Source organism: Eutrigla gurnardus (assembly GCF_963514095.1).
Source record: "Eutrigla gurnardus genome assembly, chromosome: 9".
In the NCBI taxonomy this organism is placed as follows: Eukaryota; Metazoa; Chordata; class Actinopteri; order Perciformes; family Triglidae; genus Eutrigla; species Eutrigla gurnardus.
Genome location: NC_139923.1, coordinates 17,040,594 through 17,063,101, shown reverse-complemented (window position 1 = coordinate 17,063,101; position 22,508 = coordinate 17,040,594). Strand labels below are relative to the sequence as shown.

The window sequence follows — 22,508 nt, the reverse complement described above, 5'->3', positions numbered from 1 at the left end:
TTAGGTCTGTCTGCAAGGCGGCAAGCTAACTACCTTTAAATTGCTGGTTTTCTGAATGGAGTCTGGTTGATGGGTGCTAGGCAATGCTAACATTGCTGCTCAATCAACACTCCAAATAAGGTCACCTAGACATGAATACGGCAGCAACCTTGTTTTCAGATGAATATCTCGCTCCATTTGAAATAGCTAGCATGAATCACATCTCTGCGTTAACTTTGAAAGATATATCTGCGTGAAAAATTTGTTTTGCATTTGGTGAAAACTAAAATGCCCTGTATGTGTTTCACTTATGTTCAACATTTGCTGTGAAATCATGTATGTTGGAATCATTCATTGCCATGGTAACAGTGTAACATGTGACTTGAAGCTATGAGTTTGAACTCCTTTACATCTTGACACAACATGTTTTCAGTAGATTTTTATGAAATCCTCCTGAGGTTTCCTCTTCTACACGACATTTGCGGCGCACACACACACACACACACACACACACACACTATGCATATAAACTGATCTTTTTATTTTTCTTGAAAAGCTCTCAAATTGTCCTGGGTTCGATACCCGGGTCGGGTTCGAGTTCAGGCTCCTTCTGTGTGGAGTTTGCATGTTCTCCCCGTGTGAGCGTGGGTTCTCTCCGGGTTCTCCGGCTTCCTCCCACAGTCCAAAGACATGCAGGATGGGGATAGGTTAATTGATGACTCTAAATTGCCCGTAGGTGTGAATGTGAGTGTGAATGGTTGTTTGTCTCTATATGTTGGCCCTGCGATGGACTGGCGACCTGTCCAGGGTGTACCCTGCCTTCACCCAATGACAGCTGGGATTGGCTCCAGCCCCCCCGCGACCCTGAATACAGGATAAGCGGTAGACAATGGATGGATGGATGGAAGCTCTCAAATTGATAGTATGCACATAGTGGTGTGGTAGTGTAATGCAGCCATGCTGCATTCATGATGCTTTACTACACGTTTCTGAGTAAAGTAGTAGATGTTCAGCAAGGATACCTTAAGAACAACAGTGCTATGATCGAAGTGCTATAGTAAGAACGTAGAAGTGCTTTTTTTTGTTCATGGGAGCCAGTCCTCACTCTCACACCTTACTCCGACACTGACTACTACCAACATCAAATGCAGATAGAACCCAAGGGTCTGTTCCAGATGTCTGCCTAAAAGTCTATTAAGGGTCACTGCTTGTGTTTAGCGCTACAGGTGGCCGTAATGAGGTGGGCTGGCATAAAAACTGCCGTCCTCCACTGCCTCTTTCTTTTGCGCTCCCGTCGCTGGTGCATCACTTCCGGGTCTGAGCTTGTCTGGTCCGTCTTGTGCGCTGCGCCGGGTTCCCCATATGTGCTGTGGTGAATTTCTGGCTTGGTGAGCGCTGACTGCGGCTGGAGTCCTCTCTCCCCCCCTCCTCCTGTGTGAGTGGGCGTGTGTGTGTCCCCATTTTTCAGTGTTTCAGATTCAATTATGTATTTCCCTTTATTATAATGCAATAAATCATTGTTGTTGCTCATTTTGACAATTTTTTTTTATCAATGTCGCAGAACTGCTTGTACTTCTGATGCTGTAACCTCCATCATCCTGTGGAAGCTGGAGTCATAAAGAAGAACATGATGTTTTATTTTCTCTCCAAAGCTGATGTCATAATAACTGATTTCCGAATAAATAACATCCACATTAATGTATTAAACTGCATATAAGAAGTGGGTGGACTATGGTTTTGAAGCCTCTGGTTCGGGATTTTGGCCATCGCCATCTTGGATTATTGCAACCAGAGAAGGAAGTGACCAGATTGAGACGATAAACTAAACTCTGTTTACACTGTTTATTGAGATAATAAATCAAGGCAGAAGTAGGGTCATTTTCTCAAAGACTGCTATGCAATCAAAGAGGAGTCGCCCCCTTGTGGCCAGCAGGGAGAATGCAGCTTTAAGGAGGTCATCTCCTGAGTTCATCTTCATCTGACTCACCAAACGAAATGTCCACCTTTCCAAAGGGATTTCTCTTGGGCTTTTTTTAATAGATATCTAGTACTTACTGATTTGTATGTGCAACAATAACAACAATAAAGAGATTAGTGGATTGATTAATTAATTTTATTGGTCTGATTTGTCATAGCCACAAATACACACAGAAAAAGATAAATTAAAACATTCTGCAGTGAAGAAAGACAAGAACAAACATTTTATCTGCTGACACAAACAACGCGTCCAAATACATGAAAGTAGTTCATTCAAATATCAACGGCATCGAAGTGTTATTATTGGAACCATGATAGCCTGCTGTATGAACATCCTCATGCTGCTCACAAAGCTTCTTTCTAAACTGAACCAGCTTCCCATGTTGAACCTCTGATGGTGGTTCTGGTCCATCCTGGACTCTAAGAGCTGCAGCCTAAAAGAGGAGTTCAGCTTAAACTGGGCCGAACCAAAACAGCAGCAAGCAGTGAAATAAAGGAAAGTTACATTATTACATGATTGCCAGCTTTTGTTAAAGGGACATTTCTGCCAGGCAAGTTTAGGAAATAAACTTATTTCTGTCAGATAAATGAATTCAACATAATTAGAGTTAATTTCTGTGCTAAATTCTGCTGGGAACCAACCTGGTCAGTATCCAAACAAGAAACAACCACACAAACAAACAAACACACAAAAAACAAACACACAAACAAACAGCATGTGACTCCTCTCTTCCACGTAACAACAAGGATGAGCTGAGAATGCTTTAAATCTTTACACAACTTCCTCATTTAGTTTGACTCAACGGATAGCAAATAGCAACTGATTTTTACGAAGAACCAGAATAATAAAGAAATGAGAGTGAACCAGCTGATTAATGTGATGACGGCTTTGTCCCATACGAGCTTCTCTCTGGACACGAAAACCAACCAGAGATAAACGAGCTGCTGTTTGTTTTTTTTTCTTCTATGTGATAAAAACACTATTTAAACATCCAAATCAGGGAAGACTTGAGACGAACATGCATGAACACGGCCCTCTGTTAAACATGTACAGGACGATAAGACAACAACCTCTCATTGGCAGAGAGAGTGATGGGGTGGAGCTTCAGTTGTAAGTGATGGATGAAACTCATAAATGCTAAAGCATGACGATGCTAACGATGACTTGGCTTAAAGCTGCTGGTTCATCACTTGTAGTGAAACTGCTTTATATTATTTTAGGTGCATTACTTATTTTATTATCTATTATGATCTATTATTTATTACTCACTCTGTAAGACAACCACTGACACGGGTTCAAAAATAAATAATTCAATTACATTTAAAAAAAAATGCTGACACTTGTCGGATGGTAGGGCTTACAAAATTAATTAATTCATTAATTATTATTTTTTAAACGCTGACACCTGTCTGATGGGACCGGTTCAAAACTATCAAACCTACAATGGAAGATTCCATATATTTACAGTATATGTTCTGTAACATTCATGGACACTTCATTATCACAAAAATTAATGAAACCACATTATGCTGAAAAGTAAATGGCATCATCAAACTCAGAGTGTGAAGATGAGTGTTGCTGACGTCAGCGTTCACACAGTTTAACAGCAGATCTTTTTTTCCGACCTGCTGGTTTTATACAACACACAGTCACAAAATATGAGAACCGCTGTGGTTACTCCCATATCACTGTCCTCCATTATTAATGGCTGATATTCAATATTTACCAAACTTGTTTTATGACTTTTGTACCTTAAAACTGTTTTAAGCATTATTAACTTGATATTATTCCTATTTTTTATAACTTTATTTACTTTTTTTCCCCTCACTTTCTCCCTCCCTGTTCTGTTTTAGTCTTGAAAGCTACAAATATACGATATCTGCAGACACTTGTGTTTATCTCCCAACAAAAACACTAGAAAAATGTCCTTTCTTAAATCATATGTGTTAATTCTATAACTGATCAGCTGAATGGAGATGTGAGTCTGTGACGATGCTGCAGCAAGAACGTAGAAGTAGAAGTTGAGGAACTTTGACAATGTCAACCCACAGCTGCTTATTTGCTTATTAAAAAACTTTTGGCCAGGATGTGACATCAGTCGCCATCATGCATGGAAGGACAGGAAGCAGAGGTCGCAATGGCAGCTTACATCATCTGACAGAAGTTTGCTTTATATGGTTAGTAAATCCATCATGGCATCGTTAGTGACGTTTGACATTTATAAGCTGTTTCCATTCAGAGCAGCTTCCAATGTTGAACACGTGTTTCTCCATGATGACTCATCACCTCACTGGAGGATCTTCCCTCTCGTGTCGGGCAGCTTGAGGGCTACCAGACCGCCACAGACCAGCGCCGTGAAGGACAGCAGGATGGGGACGGCTTTGGCAACGCCCACAAAGCTCGTGAAGATGGAGCTGCCGAGCACCGCCGCCAGCTTACACAGAGCGTTGAGCACGCCGAACGCCGTGGCCCTGACGGAGACATCACATGACCAGTGTGTTCATAGTGAAACTGTCACCACCGAAGATCTTTAAAGGTGAGGTTCAGGTTCAATAAATGAGAACAGTGTAATGGAAGAAGGCGTGTGGATACCTTTTGGAGGTGGGGTACAGCTCCACGGTCACCACCTCGATGCCGTTCCATGCCGCCACGCTGACGCCACAGAACAGACACTGCAGGGCAATGATGGCTGATTGGCTGAAACTCAAAAACAGGAAGAAGGTGCAGCCTGCTGAAATGAGCATCGAGCCACCTGAGGAGATCAGAGAGGAGACTCAAGTGGATGTTTTTACAACGTTAACTTCAGTCCGTTAAAATGATGCAAGAAAGCATGAGGCTAGGTGTGAAGCAGGAGCACCAACAACGCCAACAGCAGATTTCTGGAGGGGAAACTATAGTCTGTCTCTAAGAAGTGGATGTCGTCATGGTGACGTCACCCGTTGGTTTGTGGATGGTTCAGAAGCCTCGGGTTGTCGATGGATGATAATCACACTTCTGTGTTTCTGTGTTCACATCTTGAGAACCGCTCATCCATCTACTTCACACTAGGGGGCGACACCAGATGACACCCATACGTTCTTAAATGGGTAGGCTATGGGTAGGCTGGAGCCGATCCCAGCTGTCATTGGGCGAAGGCAGGGTACACCCTGGACAGGCCGCCAGTCTATCACAGGGCCGACACACAGAGACAAACAACCATTCATGCTCACATTCACACCTACGGGCAATTTAGAGTCACAAATTAACCTATCGACTGTTGACTGCGGGAGGAAGCTGGAGAACCCGGAGAGAACCCACGCTTACACGGGGAGAACATGCAAACTCCACACAGAAGGAGCCTGGGCCGACCCGGGAATCGAACCCGGGATCCTCTCACTGTGAGGCGACAGTGAATAAATCAGATGAATGAGAAATTAAAAACAAATTCCAAAATACACATTTAGGAATTATTTCACTGATATAGAGAAATCGTCACTAGATTCAGTACAGAACATTTCTGCAAAGAACTGGAACAATTAACTTTTTGTGAATTTTGATGTCCGTCTAAATGTAGACTGTAATCCAATCAAACTCAAATGGAACAAAAAAGATGTAGTTTCCAGCAGGATGATTGGCTTTTCACTGGTCCAAATGAAAAAAACTGTTGATGTGATGTTTCTATATACAGACTTTGTAATATGATGCATGGAACAACATCATATGTGAAATAAAAAACATCAACAATCATTAGTAAAAGTCACCTATGATCTTGACCCTGCCGATCTTCTCCATGAAGAGGGCTGAGATGATGTTGCCTGGCAACACAGCTAGGCTGCCCAAGAAGCTGACCAGGTAAATGAGAACGTCGTTCTCCTCCGCGGTGTCCAGGTGGCAGCCATTCTTGTTGTGCTCAAAGGTGGTGTTCTCCATCCTACAGTCAATGAACTTCTCCTCCCACAGGTCTGCAGAGAACAGAAAGACTAAGTGTCACTTCACTAACAAACACATGTGTCATGGTCTTGGTTTTGTTTATATAATTTCCTGTTTTATTTTGAAGTTCCCCAACTTTTGTGTCCTGCATTTATTTGACTTCCTGTCTTTGTGGTTTTCCCTCAGTTTTTCTGTGTACCACTAGTTTTAGCCTGGTCTGTTCCCTTTCTTTCCTCAAATAAATTTTCAGCCCGCCCCAAAGTGTTTCTCCTTAGTTTCTTGTATATTTAGTGTCTCTCCCTGCTTCTGATGTAAATCTGCTTCATCATTCAAGGTCAACTTTACAGCTAAGTGTTAAAGTCATCTTAGTAGCAAACTGCATTGGTCGCATGGTAGCGACCTGTCAATCAGCAGGTAGCCCCACCCCTAAAACATCCCCTGCTTTGTGGTCTGTTTTACTCTATCAATCAAGAGAGAAGCAGGCTGCTTTTCTCATAGACTTCTATACAATCAGAGAGGAGTCACCCCTGGTGGCCAGCAGAGAGAATGCATACATCAGCATTGGCTTCACTCTTCAGAACTGGAGGTTGCCTCCTGGTTGGACCCAGCCACTCCCCACCCTCCCACCATAAGTATTTTTTTCTCAATATTTAATACTACGCTATTAGCTCTGGATGTTGCATCATCATATTTATTCTTGTGTCTATAAAGGATCCTCACTGAATTTCGAATGCTGAGTCACATGAAAAGAAAAAGTTTAATGTCCATGAAAACAGTATATTTGCATTTTGTGACTATTTTGCAAACTGACATAAGATTGGGTTGGATGGGCTGATCTGATCCTGTGAGTACAGCTTTTGATTTAACCAACTAAACATTTACCCTGTAACCTGAATATTTCCTGTGGTGGAGCTGTAACCATGTACCCTGGAACCTGAATACTTCCTGTAGTGGCGCTGTTATCCCTGGCTGCCACTGCTCCGGCTGAACATACCTGTGTTATAGAAGACAGTGGAACGGATGGTGCAGTTCTCAAACATAGTGTCTGTGGACCTGATGTCTTCAAAGCGACAGTCTTCAAACAGTGAGTTCTCAAACTTCACTGACTTCATCTCTATACTGATGAACCTATGGGGATGGGATGGGACACACACACACACAAACAAACAACCAACAGACAGAAAAGCATAGGCTCTCACTTCTATGGCTGCAGCACAGAATTAGAATGGTGAGAATGGGCTCAATCCAAGATGGCCACCACTGATGACAATGCCATGGCACTAGGCATTGATAGGATGGATGTGAGAAAAGTGGCATGAGCATCTTCATACCAATATGACATGTTCAGTGGCAGCCCTGGTAATGATGTTATTCATGCTTAGGTGAAAGTTAAAGCCCATTCTGTCTGTTTCAATTCTGCAAAAAGCATAGAAGTAAAATAATATACAGTCTTTACACATACTGTATATCTGCACTGAAAATGCACACTCCCTCATTCTGTCATAGAACCCAGTAACAACCTGAGGTTCTTATTTTTCCTGCCAGCTCACTATGTTGAGATTCAATTGGGTGCAAAAGTGCATCTAACTGTAGAGTCTGTGCAATTTGTATGCAAATGTTGAATGAAAGATTGAATGAAAGGTGGAAGTATAATTGTATGTAGAATCAGTTTAAAGGACAAGGATTAGCAGCAGGTGTTTTAACTCAGCCCAAAAGGTGTCACCTTGATTCATAAACATTAATGACTAAACACTGACAGGAGTTAGAAGAGAGTTCAGGGGGTTCATGATCTTTTTCAAATCTGTTCCACCTTCCTCACACAGTGCAAAACATCAGGAGAGGAACTCCATTGGTCGATTTTGGACAAATGATGCATGTAGTCTGAATGACCCCAAAGGTCATCTACAAACTTACTATAGTAAACCAGTTAAATAATAAAATGGGGTCATAAAAAAGTGTCAGTCAGCTACTGAATCAAGGTAAGGTTTGCTAAAAAAGTATAGACTGTGCATAAGAATTTACGTATCCTGCAACATTTAGTGTCGGCTGGCCGATTTGCTCCAACTAATGAGCTTTTCTTTATTACGATGACATCTGTCTGACATATGAAGCTCAGGACAGACAGACACTGACAAGCTTCTCCTCTTTTTTTCTATAGTGATGCCACTTGCACTTTTCTGAAAAGTTCAAAGATCTTTAACTTTAAGCGCTCAGAGCTGCTGCTGCTGCTGCTGCAAAAGGCTCAGAAACACTTTTTCTCAAAATGACCTCATTTGGAGCACTAGCACGAGCAGATTCGGTTATTAACAGATAAATATTAATATCACTGAAATTATTGATATTAATAGGATCATTAATAAAATAATAACAAAGGGGCACTATCATTTAAAAAGGAAAAATATAACCAAACGTTGACTTCAAGCCTCACATGGGGCACCAATTATGTTGGGGAACTAGCAGGAGCAGATTCAGTTATTAATAATCCCTTTAATAACAAAAATTGTATTGATATTAATAATGATCTCAAAGTAACCAAATCTGCTCCTGCTAGTTTCCCAACAAGCTTCACACCAGAATCCAGATGGATCCAAATCCAGTAAGGTCGCTGCTCGGGGTGCCGCTCTGCCACGTATGTCAAACTCAAAGTAATGTTATGTCGAAGTCAGAGAACTTGAATTCACCACGACTATGTTCACTTATTCTATACAGTTTGTGGTTAGTTGAGGGGCTTCTGTCCAGTCACTGATACACTCTCATGGACAGCTTAGTTAAAAACTTTGTTGAATGTATAGGAGTTGGATCGCTGCAACAAAATCGGTTGATGGACCGACACTAATCCATATAGTTGAAGAAACTATACTGCTTATAGTGGAACTAAAGTTTGAAGCATTCATAAACCTGTCCAGGTTTACTTTCTCCACATTAGCATATGCAGTAAGTTATTACCTACAGACATATTGCTTATGTTGTATGAGTTCAATCACGTACAACAACACATACAACGGAACTCCGCATGCGAAACATTGTTTCTGAGAACTGAGAATGAAATGATCGATCCGTGTAATAATAACACCTGTGTTCACTGAGGCCAAGTGTTGGGATGCTTTTCTAAACAGCAAATGGAAAGTGTTCCTGTCTTCACACTATTGACTTTTAATAAGCTAATAATGTTTAAGCACAAAGCATCATGTACAACATTCCAACCAAAATACCAATAATCTATATAATAGAAGAAGCAATAAAATAATTATCCTCTATAACATATGTTATGACAAACTGGCTGGCAATGTTAGGAATCAAACTAAATAGACTTGCTTCATATATAAACTAATGTTCTTACTTTGCAAGCTTGTAAAGTGAAGTTAGCTTTGTAACATTAAGTCCGTCAATAAAAACAGTGTTTTTTTTGCTGTTAATGTATAAACCTCAATCTGTAGGTGAGAGCAAGACTTACTTGTCATGGATGTACTCCCCTTCTTTATGGATCTGGTTCTCTAAAGAAAAGTTAAAATGGAAGTTCTCCACTCGTTCTCTATGGAACACCTAAACACAGACAAAACAACATGAAGAAATTGTTTCTGCAGTTTATATAAAAACCGGCAATTCAAAACACTCGAGGACAGAATGATCTGTGTTGTTAACCTTACCTTGACCTTGGACTCATACTCCTCATTCTGAAGGTGTTTGATCATGTCAGGGAACCATACAGACAGACCATAATAACTGGTGATGGAGAGAATAATGAATCAGTAACGATCAATAAAACAAGAAAGACTGCAGACTCTTCATCCAGCCCGGTCCTGGATCCTGGAGTATGAAGTTTAAAGTTTTGAAGCCAGCATTGTCACCTTCTTGGATTTTTTGCAACCAAGAAAGTGACCGTATTTGGACTGCGTTGGAGTGATGGGTCTGGATTCATCTGGTTTCTGGTGTGAAGCATCTAACAAAGTTATCCTCATAAAACAAGTTCAACTTTATAGCTAAGTTTTAATCTTAATTGCTAACTGAATTGGTAGCAAGGCCATGCTAACAACCTGTCAATCACCAGGAAGCCCCGCCCCTAAAGCATCCCCTGCTGTCTGCTCTGTTTGACTCTAAATGGACAATCATTTACTAAATTAACCTCATGCTGGATTGAGTCGCCCCCTGTTGGCCAGCAGAGAGAATGCAGCTTTAAGGACCTTCAGTATTGGCTTCACTTTTCAGAACCCGAGGTTGCTGCCTTTGTAACACACGACATGGTGAACTAACCTGAACGCCATGCAGAACCAGATGACAGCCATGAAGAGTGTAGCAAACCTCAGTTCTGCAGACAGAAGCGATGCAACGTTCCTTAGAACCTGGGAAACAGACAAACATGCACATTCAGCAGTGAACCTCGTCACTCAATACCTCCACAGCAAAGTTGTGCTCTACAGGTGAACAATATGGCCCCATTTCAAGTTGTGTGTTCATGTTGAGAGTCTGATTTGAAACTGTTTGTGTGCCTTTTAGACACATTACAGTAGATGATCAGAATAAAGCCAAGTCACACGAGCATTTTAAAGGGATTGTTGAGCAAGCCCACCAGTTAACAGGGCGTCAGCAAGTGTACTTATTTATTATTTATTTAATAAAGTACTTTGATAAGTTGTTAAACTGACCACAAAACTACGTAACAGTTTACAGAGCCTACTTACCAGTTTTCAGAGCGTACCAGTTTACAGAGCGTGCCAGTTTACAGAGCATACGAACCAGTTAACAGAGCCTACGTACCAGTTTACAGAGCGTCAGCGAGCGCACAGCCCAGCGTTGGATAGCCGTTCCTGTAGAACTCTGGATCTCTATGAACTCATCCTCTGCCGTCTTTGGTGCTTTGATGTGAGTCACCTGAGAACACCAGATAACAACATCTGATCTTCTCCTCAATATGACAGAAACATAATATGGTAACATGAGTTTTTACATGTTCACGAAAGAGTAGATCACAAACTGGTGAGACTGGGAGCTCTGTTGGATAGTGACTTCTACTCACAGTGAAGACTTTTTCAGGCTGCCCCTTTGCCCGCCAGTTGGTGTCATGGACCTGCTTCAGAATCATCCACGCCTCATCATGTTTGTTATTCTGCACAAAACACACACACACACACACACACACACAAACATACATTCTTTTGCGTTAACGTCTCTGCAGCCGTTGGTTGTAGATCCTCTACTTTAACAAATGTGACATTGAATGAAATAGCACTAATTCCCTACATGTTGACCTAATCATGTATAGAGAGTGAACATTTTAATATGGGAGCAAGTTACAAATATTCTCAAGTATCAAGTATTTTCCCCCCTACTGTGAACCTTCAATACACACGAATGTGAAAATGTGAGGAAAGACTTCACTAAACTTCAAAGAATATTCTAATATTTGAAATATATATATTTGTATGGAGTTTCTATGTGAATGTATGAATGTGTAAAGAGCAGCAGAAAATGTTTGAACATTTGTACGTTCATTTGAATGAGGAAAATATAGCAGAAAACTATTTGCACCAACAAGAATCCAATATAAAGAGTAGTGGTGTCACACCTCCAGGAGGAAGCGAGGACTCTCAGGCATGAAGGTAAGGCCAACCAGAGAGGTGATGGCAGGCAGAGCTGCAACCAGGACAAACACCCGCCAGCTGTGGAACTGGAACTCTGAGCCCATACTGAAACCCCAACCTGCACAAACACACACACACACACACACACACACACACACACACACACACACACACACTTTTGACTTTCACAATCATTTGTAAATGTTTAAAAAGAAGACGACATGTTTTCATCAGAGGTCTGGTGTGGACTATTTCGCCATTAAGGCTCTCATGAGTCCTTCTGGCTGATCAGCTCTCTGCTCAGGTTAGAAAAGTGTGTGTGTGTCACTGATAAACCCAACAAAGGTTGAAGGTTCTAGTTGTTTAGTTTAAAATCCTGCTCATTATATTATGTTTAAATATATTTATGTGAACATAAATGTGAAATCTTTTCATCCCTGTGAACATGAGGTGACTCCATTTTTGGGTCCAGATCTATATTGTCTATTGAAACGACCCCCTTTCCTCACAGCAGCACTGAAGGAGCTGCAGAGTTTTCCACCTTAACTGACCTCCTTCTATCTCACCATATCGGGGGATGATTCCCCAGGCGGTGAACGAAGCGTAGATCCCACCGATCATCCAGAACATACACAACCAGGACAGATGCTCTCCTCTCTTGTCCATCTGAAGGAACTCGGAGAAGTACGAGTACACGATGGGCACCGTGCCCCCGATACTGAGAATAGATCAGGGATGATGAGAAAGTAAACATTACAACTAGCCATTTAAAAATACAACATGTTTCTTTATGGAGGAAAAAGATGACCCATTTAATCTCTTTGAGGTTAATTCAATGTACCATCTCTTTCATTTAATACAATGAAAAAGTGTCATTGTTCTATCTCAGTCACTGATGTTGTGTGTAAGTATGAAGAACTGTAGGGAGCCATGGAAAACAAATTATTAACATCATAACGTTGTAACAAAGTTGTAACAGGGAAAACAGGAGGCCCTGAGATGACCAGAGAGACGTATCAAACAGAGTAATGTGTCTCTGATATGAGCCTGGTTACGATGAAGGCCTAGTAGGAAACACTGTCACCCCTACTCACACTGAAGCAGCGACCCACAGTGTCCCGTCTCACCATCGGGTGGAGGATGTGTCCATTGTTGTCTACGTCTGCCACGTCCTTTGAAGACGACAAAGGCCGAACTGAGTGGTCTCTGAAATGACCTCACCAGCTGTACCCCCTGACCACTCCTGTCTCCTAGCAATCCTCCAAATCCAGGAAGAGAAGGTCACATTTTCGGGTTGTATTTGAAGGTATATGTATGTCTTGGCCGCTGTGACGCATTCAAATGCACCTACTAGTACGACACAACTACTCAGTCAGTCACTGAGAAATGGACTTTCACATTTATATGGTGGCTTTGCGGTCAAACCAAAGACTGTAGGAATGGAAACCTATTGTCATGATCGTTTTGTTTCATTTATTGCCTCTGTTATTTGGGTTAGTGTTGATTTCCTGTTTTATTTCGCTACTTTCTGTTCCCTGTACTAACCTTTTTGATTGAGTGTGTTGATTACCTGTCTGCCTCATGTGTCTCACCTGTACCTTGTTGTCTCCTCCTGCTGTGATTGGACCTGTCAGCCTTCCCTGCCAGCTAGGACTCATTTCCTAATTACTTCCTGGTGTGTTTCCTCTGTGCCTCTGGTAGCACTATCGTGGCCTTCAGCCTGATTTCCCTGTTGGAACTTCCTGCCTGCCTTTTGGAATCCGTCTGTTAGCTCAGTTTTACTTTTATGTTTTTCCTGTGTTTCTTTTTGATCCTGTTGTTTCCCCTGTAGACTGCTTTAGTTTTAGAGAGAGAGAGTTACCCGATGCCAGACAGCACCCTGAAGAAGAGGAAGAAGCCGTAGCCCTCGGCGAACGAAGACAGGAAGGCAAAGACACAGTTTATTGATAACGCCACAATCAGACAGCGGCGACGGCCAACTTTGTCGGCCAGACCGCCCCACACGAACGCTCCCACCATCATACTCAGGAAGACGGTCAGACCTGTACAGAGGAGGACAAATATATCTTCTAGAAGGAATATTTATAATTTTATAATAACATATTTATAACAATCTAAGATAGTTCTTTCTTTTGCTTTTTAAACTTCTGTATATTATGTCTTCTATTAAGCTCAAAATGAATAAACTCAAAAGATATTTTCTTGAATTCAGTAGGAAAGTGTGACAAAACAGTTTTAGGTCACCTGCATGCTAATTGCTAGCGCCATGATGGTAATAAAGGGAACATGTTCCTCTTCTGGCAAGAGACTCCTACGATTGACGTCAGAGACACAATGTTGTACAGTCAGAACTACAACTCAGAAGGAACAGTTACGTTGGTAACCACTGGTAATCACTGTGTCACCAGCTTTGTGTCACGTCTTGTTTCTACAACATCTTGCCTACTGCAAAGCGTCCACTGGTGTCCTCTATGTAGAGTTCTACTGCTGCTCCAGATGATATTAGGGACCGGGACATCCTTCTGAGGACATGGCGACATGACGACATGAGGACATGAGAAAGGCCTCTGTCCTGCTTCCTGTCCTCCGTTTCCATTCACTTTTCTGTTTTACGCTACTGTCCTGAGATCTTTCTGTCCTCCCTCTCCTCACTTCCACGGCGTTAAAATATACATTTGTTACATGCATAGTCTTTTCAATAAATTAATGCCTTCAGTTTAGAAAAAGAGCATGTTGACGTGAACTTGATTCTTATTACTAATGACGATGTGACAAAATGTCAATGTCTACTTTAAGTTGGACACTAAAACTAACGAAACAAGATGTTTCAGCTCCACTTTTTGAGGATGTGGAGGGTTTTGTGCGATGTAGTGATGAAAGAAACAAAGAATATTGCATCCATAGCGTATCTGGCAGGATCTAAGTGAACACATCTAGTTCCATCTAGATCTTCAATGATATTGAAGAAGCTTTGCTCTCCTGTTAACTGGTTTAAGCCCTTACCCAGCATGCCTTTCTCTGCATTGGAGAGACACAGATCCTTTTCTGCTGACGGTAGAACAAACGCTACCACGAAACACTCGACTCCATCAGCCATCAGAGCCAGACCCAGAACCATGAAGAGGGTCCACTGGAACTTCCCGTGTCCACAGTCCTCCATGATGTCCTCGTACTGTTCAGACAGCTCCTCTAGTTCAGAGGCGGCGCTGCCGTCGGCCCGAGACTTCGCCCTGGAACACAAAGACCACGAGAAGTCAGAAAACATTGTTTCTAACTGAAAGATGTCTGTTTCTGGTGTTTCAACCCTCAGTTGAAAACAGTTCTTTAGACCAGAACCAGCAGAAAGAAGGGGTTCATTCTTAGACCAGAACCAGCAGAAGGAAGGACTCAGTCTCACCGTGCAGCTCTCTGTGCAGCCTTCACCTCGTCAGGATGTGGGATCCCCTGATATTCTCCCTCGTACATCTGATCCTCTTCATCGTGTCCTTCGGTGGCGTCGCTTGCTGCATCCTCTTCCTGGGGGGGGTAACCATATCCATCAGGACCCCCACCCTCTCCGTACGTCCCATAGCTGTCCCCCCCTCCTTGGTGGTAGACATTGTTCTGGTAGGGGTCGGCCATCTAGGCTTCCTCAGACACCTGTTAGGCTAATAGCTAATTAACAGCAAGTCGGAGGCTTTTTTTTTTACTTGTTAGCTTGTCTGCTGTTAAATTTAGCAAATAAGTGACTGCGGTTGATTTTTAGTGAAGCATGATGAACTAAATATTTAGTGCCACAGTCATTAGTTGACTTTCAAAGTTAACAGTGATTAATGGTTTTAACATCACAGATTCAGGATTCAGTCAAGACTAAGAGCAGATATTCTGAAGGTGGCCTGTGTCGGTCTCAGTTCCTGGTCTTTGTTGTGGTGGTCCTGCTGGTGACTCCACAGTCCTGTCAGATCCGGTCTTCAATTTCCATTCCTGCAAACAGAAAAACATGTTATTGTATGTGGTCAAATGGTTTTACCCTCGGTGGCGTGTGGATTACAGTGTCTCCAGTTAGCTGGTGCCAATGTGCCTTAAACTAGGAGTCTGCATTATAATCCTATTTTATTTTAGTTGTTTATGATATCTTATCTGTTACTAAGTAACTAAGCACAATTGGTTGATAGCACTCCATTTTTCTGCTACACTAAAATAACAGTCTCATGGCAGTTAATGACGTTGTTACGAAATACAATCTATTGGTTTCGTGCCTCAAATCAGATTATTCACATTTGTAACCCTAAAGAATGCATGGCCAAACTATGGCCTGTATGTACATTGCACTTCTAAGTTCCATTAGGCCTACTAGATGTCACTGACTTTATAGTAACAACTACGATGTCAGGAGTGAAGCAGGATTTGAACGCTGGTCTCCACAGTAAAAGCACTACTGACTGAGCTACGATTCCAGATTAAGAATCCATAAACAAAGGTTGACTCAGAAAGACGGATTACAGGCATTAATTATTCCTGAGAGTAAAAACAAGGTTTGTCACTTAGCAGGAACATGCAGCACCTGAAGGGCAAAACCCAAGATGCAATCCATCAAAGAAAAGTCATGTTCCAATAGCAGGTCCCAAATGATACAAAAAGTTAATCCCAAAAGATCTCTTTCTAAAAAACAGAGTTAACAGAGGGCTTACACACAGTTCAACTGCAAAGACTGAACAGAGACAGACAAGAAACAGGCAACTTAAATACACGAACAAGATACAGGTGAAGCACAAAGTCAAAAGAGTCGCCATCTGGTGGCAGAAAGAAAAGACAACAGATCCTGACATACTGTTCAATAGTATCATACACTGATCAGACATAATATTATGACCACTGACATGTGAAGTGAATAACCCTGACTATCTTTTTACCATGGCACCTGTCAGTGGGTGGTAGCTATTAGGCATCAAGTGAACATTTGAGAGAAGCAGAAAAATGGTTGAGCATAAGGATTTGAGTAACTTTGAGAAGGGCAAATCTGATGATAGACGACTGGGTCAGAGCATCTCCAGAGCTGCAGCTCTTGTGGGGTGTTCTCGGTCTGCAGGGGTCCAGATCTATCAAAAGTGGTCCAAGGAAGGAAAACTGGTGAACCGGCGACAGGGTCACAGGCGGCCAAGGCTCATTGATGCACAGGAGCGAAGGCTGGCCTGTGTGGTCTGAGGTGCCCATGCTGACCCCTGTCCACAGACCGGTATGGGTGCCCATGCTGATCCCTGTCCATAGACGAGTCAGTCTGATAAATCATGTTTTCTTTTACATCACGTGGATGGCTGGGAGCGTGTGCATCGCTTATCTGGGGAACACGTGGAACCAGGATGCGTTATGGGAAGAAGTCAAGCTGGCAGAGGCAGTGTGATGCTTTGGGCATTGGGAAACCTAGGGTCCTCCCATTCATGTGGAGGTTACTTTGACACATACCACCTATGTAAGCATTGTTGCAGAACATGTACCCTTTTCATGGAAAAGGTATTCCCTGATGGCGGTGGCCTCTTTCAGTAGGATAACGTGCCACAAAACAAAAATGCTCCAGGAATGGTTTGGGGCCTCCAAATTCCCCAGATCTCCATCCAGTCCAGCATCTGTGAGATGTTCTGGACCAACAAGTCAGATCCATGGAGGCCCCACCTCTTAAAGGATCTGCTGCTAACGTCTTCCAGATACCACAGCACATCTTCAGAGGTCTAGTGGAGTCTGTGCCTCGATGGGTCAGGGCTGTTTTGGTGGCAAAACGGGGACCTACACATTATGTGGTAGGAGGTCATAATGTTATGGCTGATCAGTGTAGTTATTCTAATACAAATTAAACTTGTTCATTATTGTTATTTCTCTCTATGTTTCCTGCCTCATGTTAGCCCCGTCCCTTCGCACTTTCTGTTTTTGTTTTCATTGTCTTTTAATACTATTATATATATATATATATATATATATATATATATATATATATATATATATATATATATATATATATCTTTAATATATTGTATGCCCCTGTAAAGCCCTTAGGATGGCCGTGTGACTGAATAGTGCTCGATAGATAAACCTGCTCTGCTGTTGTTTGACATTGTTACCACACCGTTGAAGCATGTATTTGACATTTGTTTGCAGCCATTCTAGCTACTGAAACAGATGATGTGTACATTCAGAAATGGCTTTTTTGTTGCCTGGTTTTGTGGTTTCTTCTACCACTGAGGCTCTTGGTGAAGGCAGACCGTTACTCCATTAGGATAACAGCAGTTCACCATTAGTGGTTGAGGGAATGGTCACTGGATTTATTGCTCCACTTTGTTCTACACAGTTCTGTTCAGTTCTTTATTCAGCTGTTGCTTTGTCAACAAACTCTTAACTCTCCTTTCCTACTTACTTTCTCAGCCAAGTATGTATGTTTAAATACATGATAAGCTCCTGATCAGGTCCCAGACAGGGTTTAGATCAAGCTCCTCCTGTCCTCCTCACTGTACATGAACAGAACAGCGTTGTGATGTTTGCAGATGACACTACCGTCGTTATTACAAACCAGTGTGACTTCATATAGAGAGCAAGCTGCTAGCTGCTAGCCTGCAGGAAACCAAAGGTTCATGATATATTCATGACAGGACAAGCTGCACCTGCAACATTTATAAGCAGACACATTAGTGTGTGTGTGTGTGTGTGTGTGTGTGTGTGTGTGTGTGTGTGTGTGTGTGTGTGTGTGTGTGTGTGTGTGTGTGTGTGTGTGTTTCATCTCTAACATTTGGCTGGATGTAGCAATATTCCATCTTTCATTGTGTGTGTCTATATTACTCTTAAGCTAACTCCTTACTGAGCCTATTGTAACAGATTGCAGTGGTTTACCTTTGAAAACACACTGACTGTTGTCGTGTACTCGTCTGCATCAATAAATGGGCCTATTTCATTCTTTCATCCGCTCTCCGTTTCCTTAGTGCACTCCTCCACCCGTCCACCACGGGACACAACACCATCATCACCACCACAACATACAGCTGTCATTGGTCAAAATCCACCACCAAGATCAAACACAGTCAGAGGATATACTTTTTATCGGATTTGGCAAGAAGTCAGTTTTCATGACAGACTTTTCATCATATTGATTTTGGAAGAAGCTGATGATAAAGTGAGCAGACAGAAACAGAACAGAGCTGAGATGGATGTGAGGAAGCTACAGAGTCATTTAGACAGAATAAATAATACATCATGTTCAGGAAGAGGCCTCGTATATGCACACTCACGCACAAACACACACACACGGTGCAGTCTGCTGTATCAAATGGCAGCAGATGTGAGCTGCACTGGTGCAGCAGCAAATATCAGCTGGCGGCTGGATTTAAAGGAGCATGACATCATTTTTGACAACAAATCCTCCTTAATTAATCAGGGACTGTACATGTCTGTTTCAGTTACAGATCTACTACCCTTCTTTTAAAAAGTTATTTCGAAGGTCTGTAATGCTTCATCATGCATCTTTTATGGGATTTCCCAAAGTAAACACTCACTGAACGGACACAAAGGGAGACAAAGATGTGAGCTGGTAACATTTTTCTGATTGCTAAACAAAGGCGGGCACAACTGGTTCCACATGTGTAAAACTCTAACACAGTCTGCATCACCAACAGTCACCAGAGCTTAACAGTTCACATCACCTGCTAAAAAGACTCAGTGCAGCGAACCATCAACTGTGTAACTCTACTCCACATAATTAGATCTCTTTTTTAACACTTTTGATATGTGACTTTATCATGCTATGTGGCAAACATTGATTGGAGAAGGAGATAGGGGCTCAGAGGTAGAGTGAGTTGTCCGTTTGAATCCCTACTCCTCTAGTCTGCATGTCAAAGTTTCCTTGGGCAAGGTACCTAACCCCTTATTGCTCTCGAAGGCTGAACCATCGGCGTGTGAATGTAGACCGAATGTAGACTGAATTTAGTGAAAAGTGCCTTGAGTAGTCAAAAAGACATGAAAAGTCTATAGAAATGCAGTTGCTTTTACCATTTAACATTGATTATACGTAACAGTGGCCTTCACTTGATATAACCCAGTACCCCACCAGTATCCCACTAGTGTCCCCTCAGCATCCCACCAGTATCCCACCAGTACCCCAATGTGCGTAATGCGCAAACCTGATCCAAGCTGCTTGTGTTTTCTGATTAAAAGGCATGATTGTCACTGTCCATTGAGTGCTGAATCACTGTTGTCACCATGTCATATTGTGAAGGAAGGGAGGGGACAGGTATGTGGTCTAGTGGATCATCTGTCTCTGTCCTCTCCAAGTCCTCTTTCCCTTCGAAAACTCCATTTGCACATATAATGCACAACAATGTATTGAACTTGGAGTAAAGCCCTTCACACACTGAGACCATTTTTTTACCCATCATCCAATAAAAATCATTCCGCACAGAAACCTAACTATAAACAAAACTACACGGAGTCGTCCAGCAGTGAGATTTTGTCAAGATTTTTGTTGCTACTTTTTGACAGAAAAAGAAAATATGGGTCCATCCGATCCTGGGGGGGTGTCATGAACCAGGGCCCTCATTTATTAACAGTGTGTAGAAAAGGTTCTAAATTTCAGATGGACCCAATATTTTTATTTTTCTACTTTCGAAAAGTCAACAAAAAATATTTCTTGTTGCTGGACCACTCCTTTTAGTTTAGTTTATAGTAAAAAAGTGTGCAAGGATCCTGTGCGTAATGATTTTTATTGGATGACGGATACAAAATTTGACTAGTCTTTTCGTCATTGAGTTCTGGATCCAGAACCGGATCCAGAACTCATCAATGACGAAGCATCTGTGAGACATGACACCAGTCCTCGTAAAATTATTTTAAATTAGAGTTTAATGTAGAGTTTTCATGTTGAAGAACAAGAATGTAACATGAGATGCGTGTGTGTGTGTGTGTGTGTGTGTGTGTGTGTGTGTGTGTGTGTGTGTGTGTGTGTGTGTGTGTGTGTGTGTGCATGATTACATAATGCTGTTTGCCAGCTTTCATGCTTCTAATAGATTACTTTGTAGCTTGTTGAGGACTATAAACCGCCGGTCCCCACGACGTCGGTGTGTCTCCTGCCTCACCTGTGTACATACAGCTGCACTTCTGCTGTCGGAGCAGAACTTCTGCTGTCTGATTGGCCATAAGCGGCAGATTATCTACTCTGGATTTTCATATTTACAAATAATTTCGATTAATGATATAAACCTTAGCATAAAAGAAAAACTCAATTAACCTTTTTAAAAAAACTGGTTTGCTTCACAATCTTAAAATAGATTAAATCCCGAGGTAATTTTTGGGTTCTGTCCAAACCGAGTGAAGTACAACACAAACAAGTTAAACTGGATTGAACTGCATTAAAATCACTTCTCTTACCAGAACAGAACAGTTTCCATCCAGCGGAAGATCAAAAACAACAAATTCATCAATCCGAGTGTGAAGTTTCTAGTGGATCGGAAGGATTAGGACAGGAGAGGATAGTCCAGCCTCTCTCTCTCTCTCACTCTCTCTCTCTCTCTCTCTGCACCACTCCTCCCTGCTGCCGCCCACCCACCACATGCACAATGGTACAGTCCACTTCTGTACTGCAGTACATACAAGAACATGCCATTTGGCTCACTGGTTGGGGGGAGACCTGGTGGAGGTGGGGGAGGGGATGAAAGAGACATATGGGTGGCCGGTGGGAGGGGGATGGATGGATGGAGGGAGGAGGTAGGGATGGAGGGAGGGAGGAGAGAGGAAGGGAGGAGAGAGGAAGGGAGGAGGGGAGGAGGGGAGTGACAGATGTTGGCTTCGCTACAACGATTAAAAATTCCTGCAGCGTTATTCAGATCCTGTATGAAGATTTTTTATCTTATTTCTTTTGCAGCGACTCCAGAAATCTTTGAACATCATTAGCTCTCTCAGACGAGCTGCTCTCACGCCATGAAGTAAACCTTTTGCACCAGAGCAAAACAGTGGCAGCATCGTGACTGTGTGATTTTAGATCGCATCCTGGCATCACAGGAGCCAAAGGGGCGTGGCCAGCACCACAGCAGTGTTGAGTGTCCACAAATCTTTTCACACAGACGTCAGCTTGGCTCGGTTACCACGTCTGCTGTCGGCTCAGCAGTGGAACATCTCTGCCTCCCCAAACCACCTTTGTTACCCACAGGGAGGCAGAATAACAGAGCTACTGTCCTGCCTGGTGGAAGGTGTGAGGATAGAGGACATACGTAGTGACAGACGGGTTCACACAAGGAGGCAATCTCCGGTTGTGAAAAGTGAAGCCTAAAGCTGCATTATCCTCTCTGATTGTATAGAAGTACAGAAAACTGTTTTTCTCAGTAGTCTATTTTATAATGGTAAACACCACTGATCAACCTTAGCGACATTAGCGTGTTAGCAGAAGTAGCATGTTAACTCTTTAGCTAGCTAACGTTCTGACCCCACTGATCAACCGTAGCAACATTTGCATGTTAGCAGAAGTAGCATGTTAACTCTTTAGCTAGCTAACGTTCTGACCCCACTGATCAACCGTAGCAACATTTGCATGTTAGCAGAAGTAGCATGTTAACAGTTTAGCTAAAGTTCTAGCAGCATCTACACAGTAATATTCTCTCTTTGATATAACACAAACTCAGCTCAGACTCAAAATATCAACTATCAATGTGATGACTGAGGACGTCGCTCCGTAAAGCCCAAGTTATGCTTCCGCATTGACACAACGCAAGGGGGCTTGCGGACCCCTTATGTCCTTACGGACCCACCTTGCGTCCACCGCAAGGCCCTGACGCGCACCTCCCAAAAATCCTGGACGCGCGTCGAGGCGATGAAACGCCAACGCAGCGGCATTGGCTGTGATTGGTCCGCTAACTACATCCGCTGGAGACCGCTTTTCCGGTTTCCACTCATAAACACCGCCATTTAAACTTTGAATACTTTTATTGTTTGCACCTTGTCGCTTTTGCACAAAGAAATAAAACACTGACAAATTGTGGATGTTTAAAGCCGGAAGGTAAACAAATAGGCTATAACGAGGCTAACGACGATATACGTCAAGAGTCTCGGTCGGTCGG

General features: G+C 42.4%; 1 protein-coding gene across 1 annotated transcript; it reads right to left on the bottom strand.

The window, feature by feature from the left end:
- Positions 1-2,086: 2,086 nt before the first annotated feature.
- Positions 2,087-20,953, bottom strand: LOC311017970 (synaptic vesicle glycoprotein 2B-like). The gene is made up of 15 exons (XM_084016682.1): positions 20,827-20,953; positions 14,843-15,408; positions 14,449-14,675; positions 13,307-13,487; positions 12,012-12,163; positions 11,430-11,563; positions 10,881-10,970; positions 10,622-10,735; positions 10,118-10,206; positions 9,514-9,589; positions 9,321-9,409; positions 6,861-6,994; positions 5,698-5,898; positions 4,550-4,709; positions 2,087-4,428 (listed from the first exon to the last, which is right to left on the bottom strand). The coding sequence occupies exons 2-15, from the start codon at positions 15,064-15,066 to the stop codon at positions 4,245-4,247; spliced, it is 2,055 nt and encodes a 684-aa protein (XP_083872808.1). The 5' UTR covers positions 15,067-15,408; positions 20,827-20,953; the 3' UTR covers positions 2,087-4,244.
- Positions 20,954-22,508: the final 1,555 nt, after the last annotated feature.

What these genes read in the sequence shown, in the direction of transcription:
- LOC311017970 (XM_084016682.1), bottom strand. Translation starts at nt 15,066, where the DNA reads ATGGCCGACCCCTACCAGAACAATGTCTACCACCAAGGAGGGGGGGAC. An exon ending in TGCAGAGAAAGGCATGCTGG is followed by an intron (nt 13,488 to 14,448) that starts GTAAGGGCTTAA and finishes TCCTCTGTACAG; the next exon opens with GTCTGACCGTCTTCCTGAGT. An exon ending in GGGGAGTACATCCATGACAA is followed by an intron (nt 6,995 to 9,320) that starts GTAAGTCTTGCT and finishes CCATCCCCATAG; the next exon opens with GTTCATCAGTATAGAGATGA.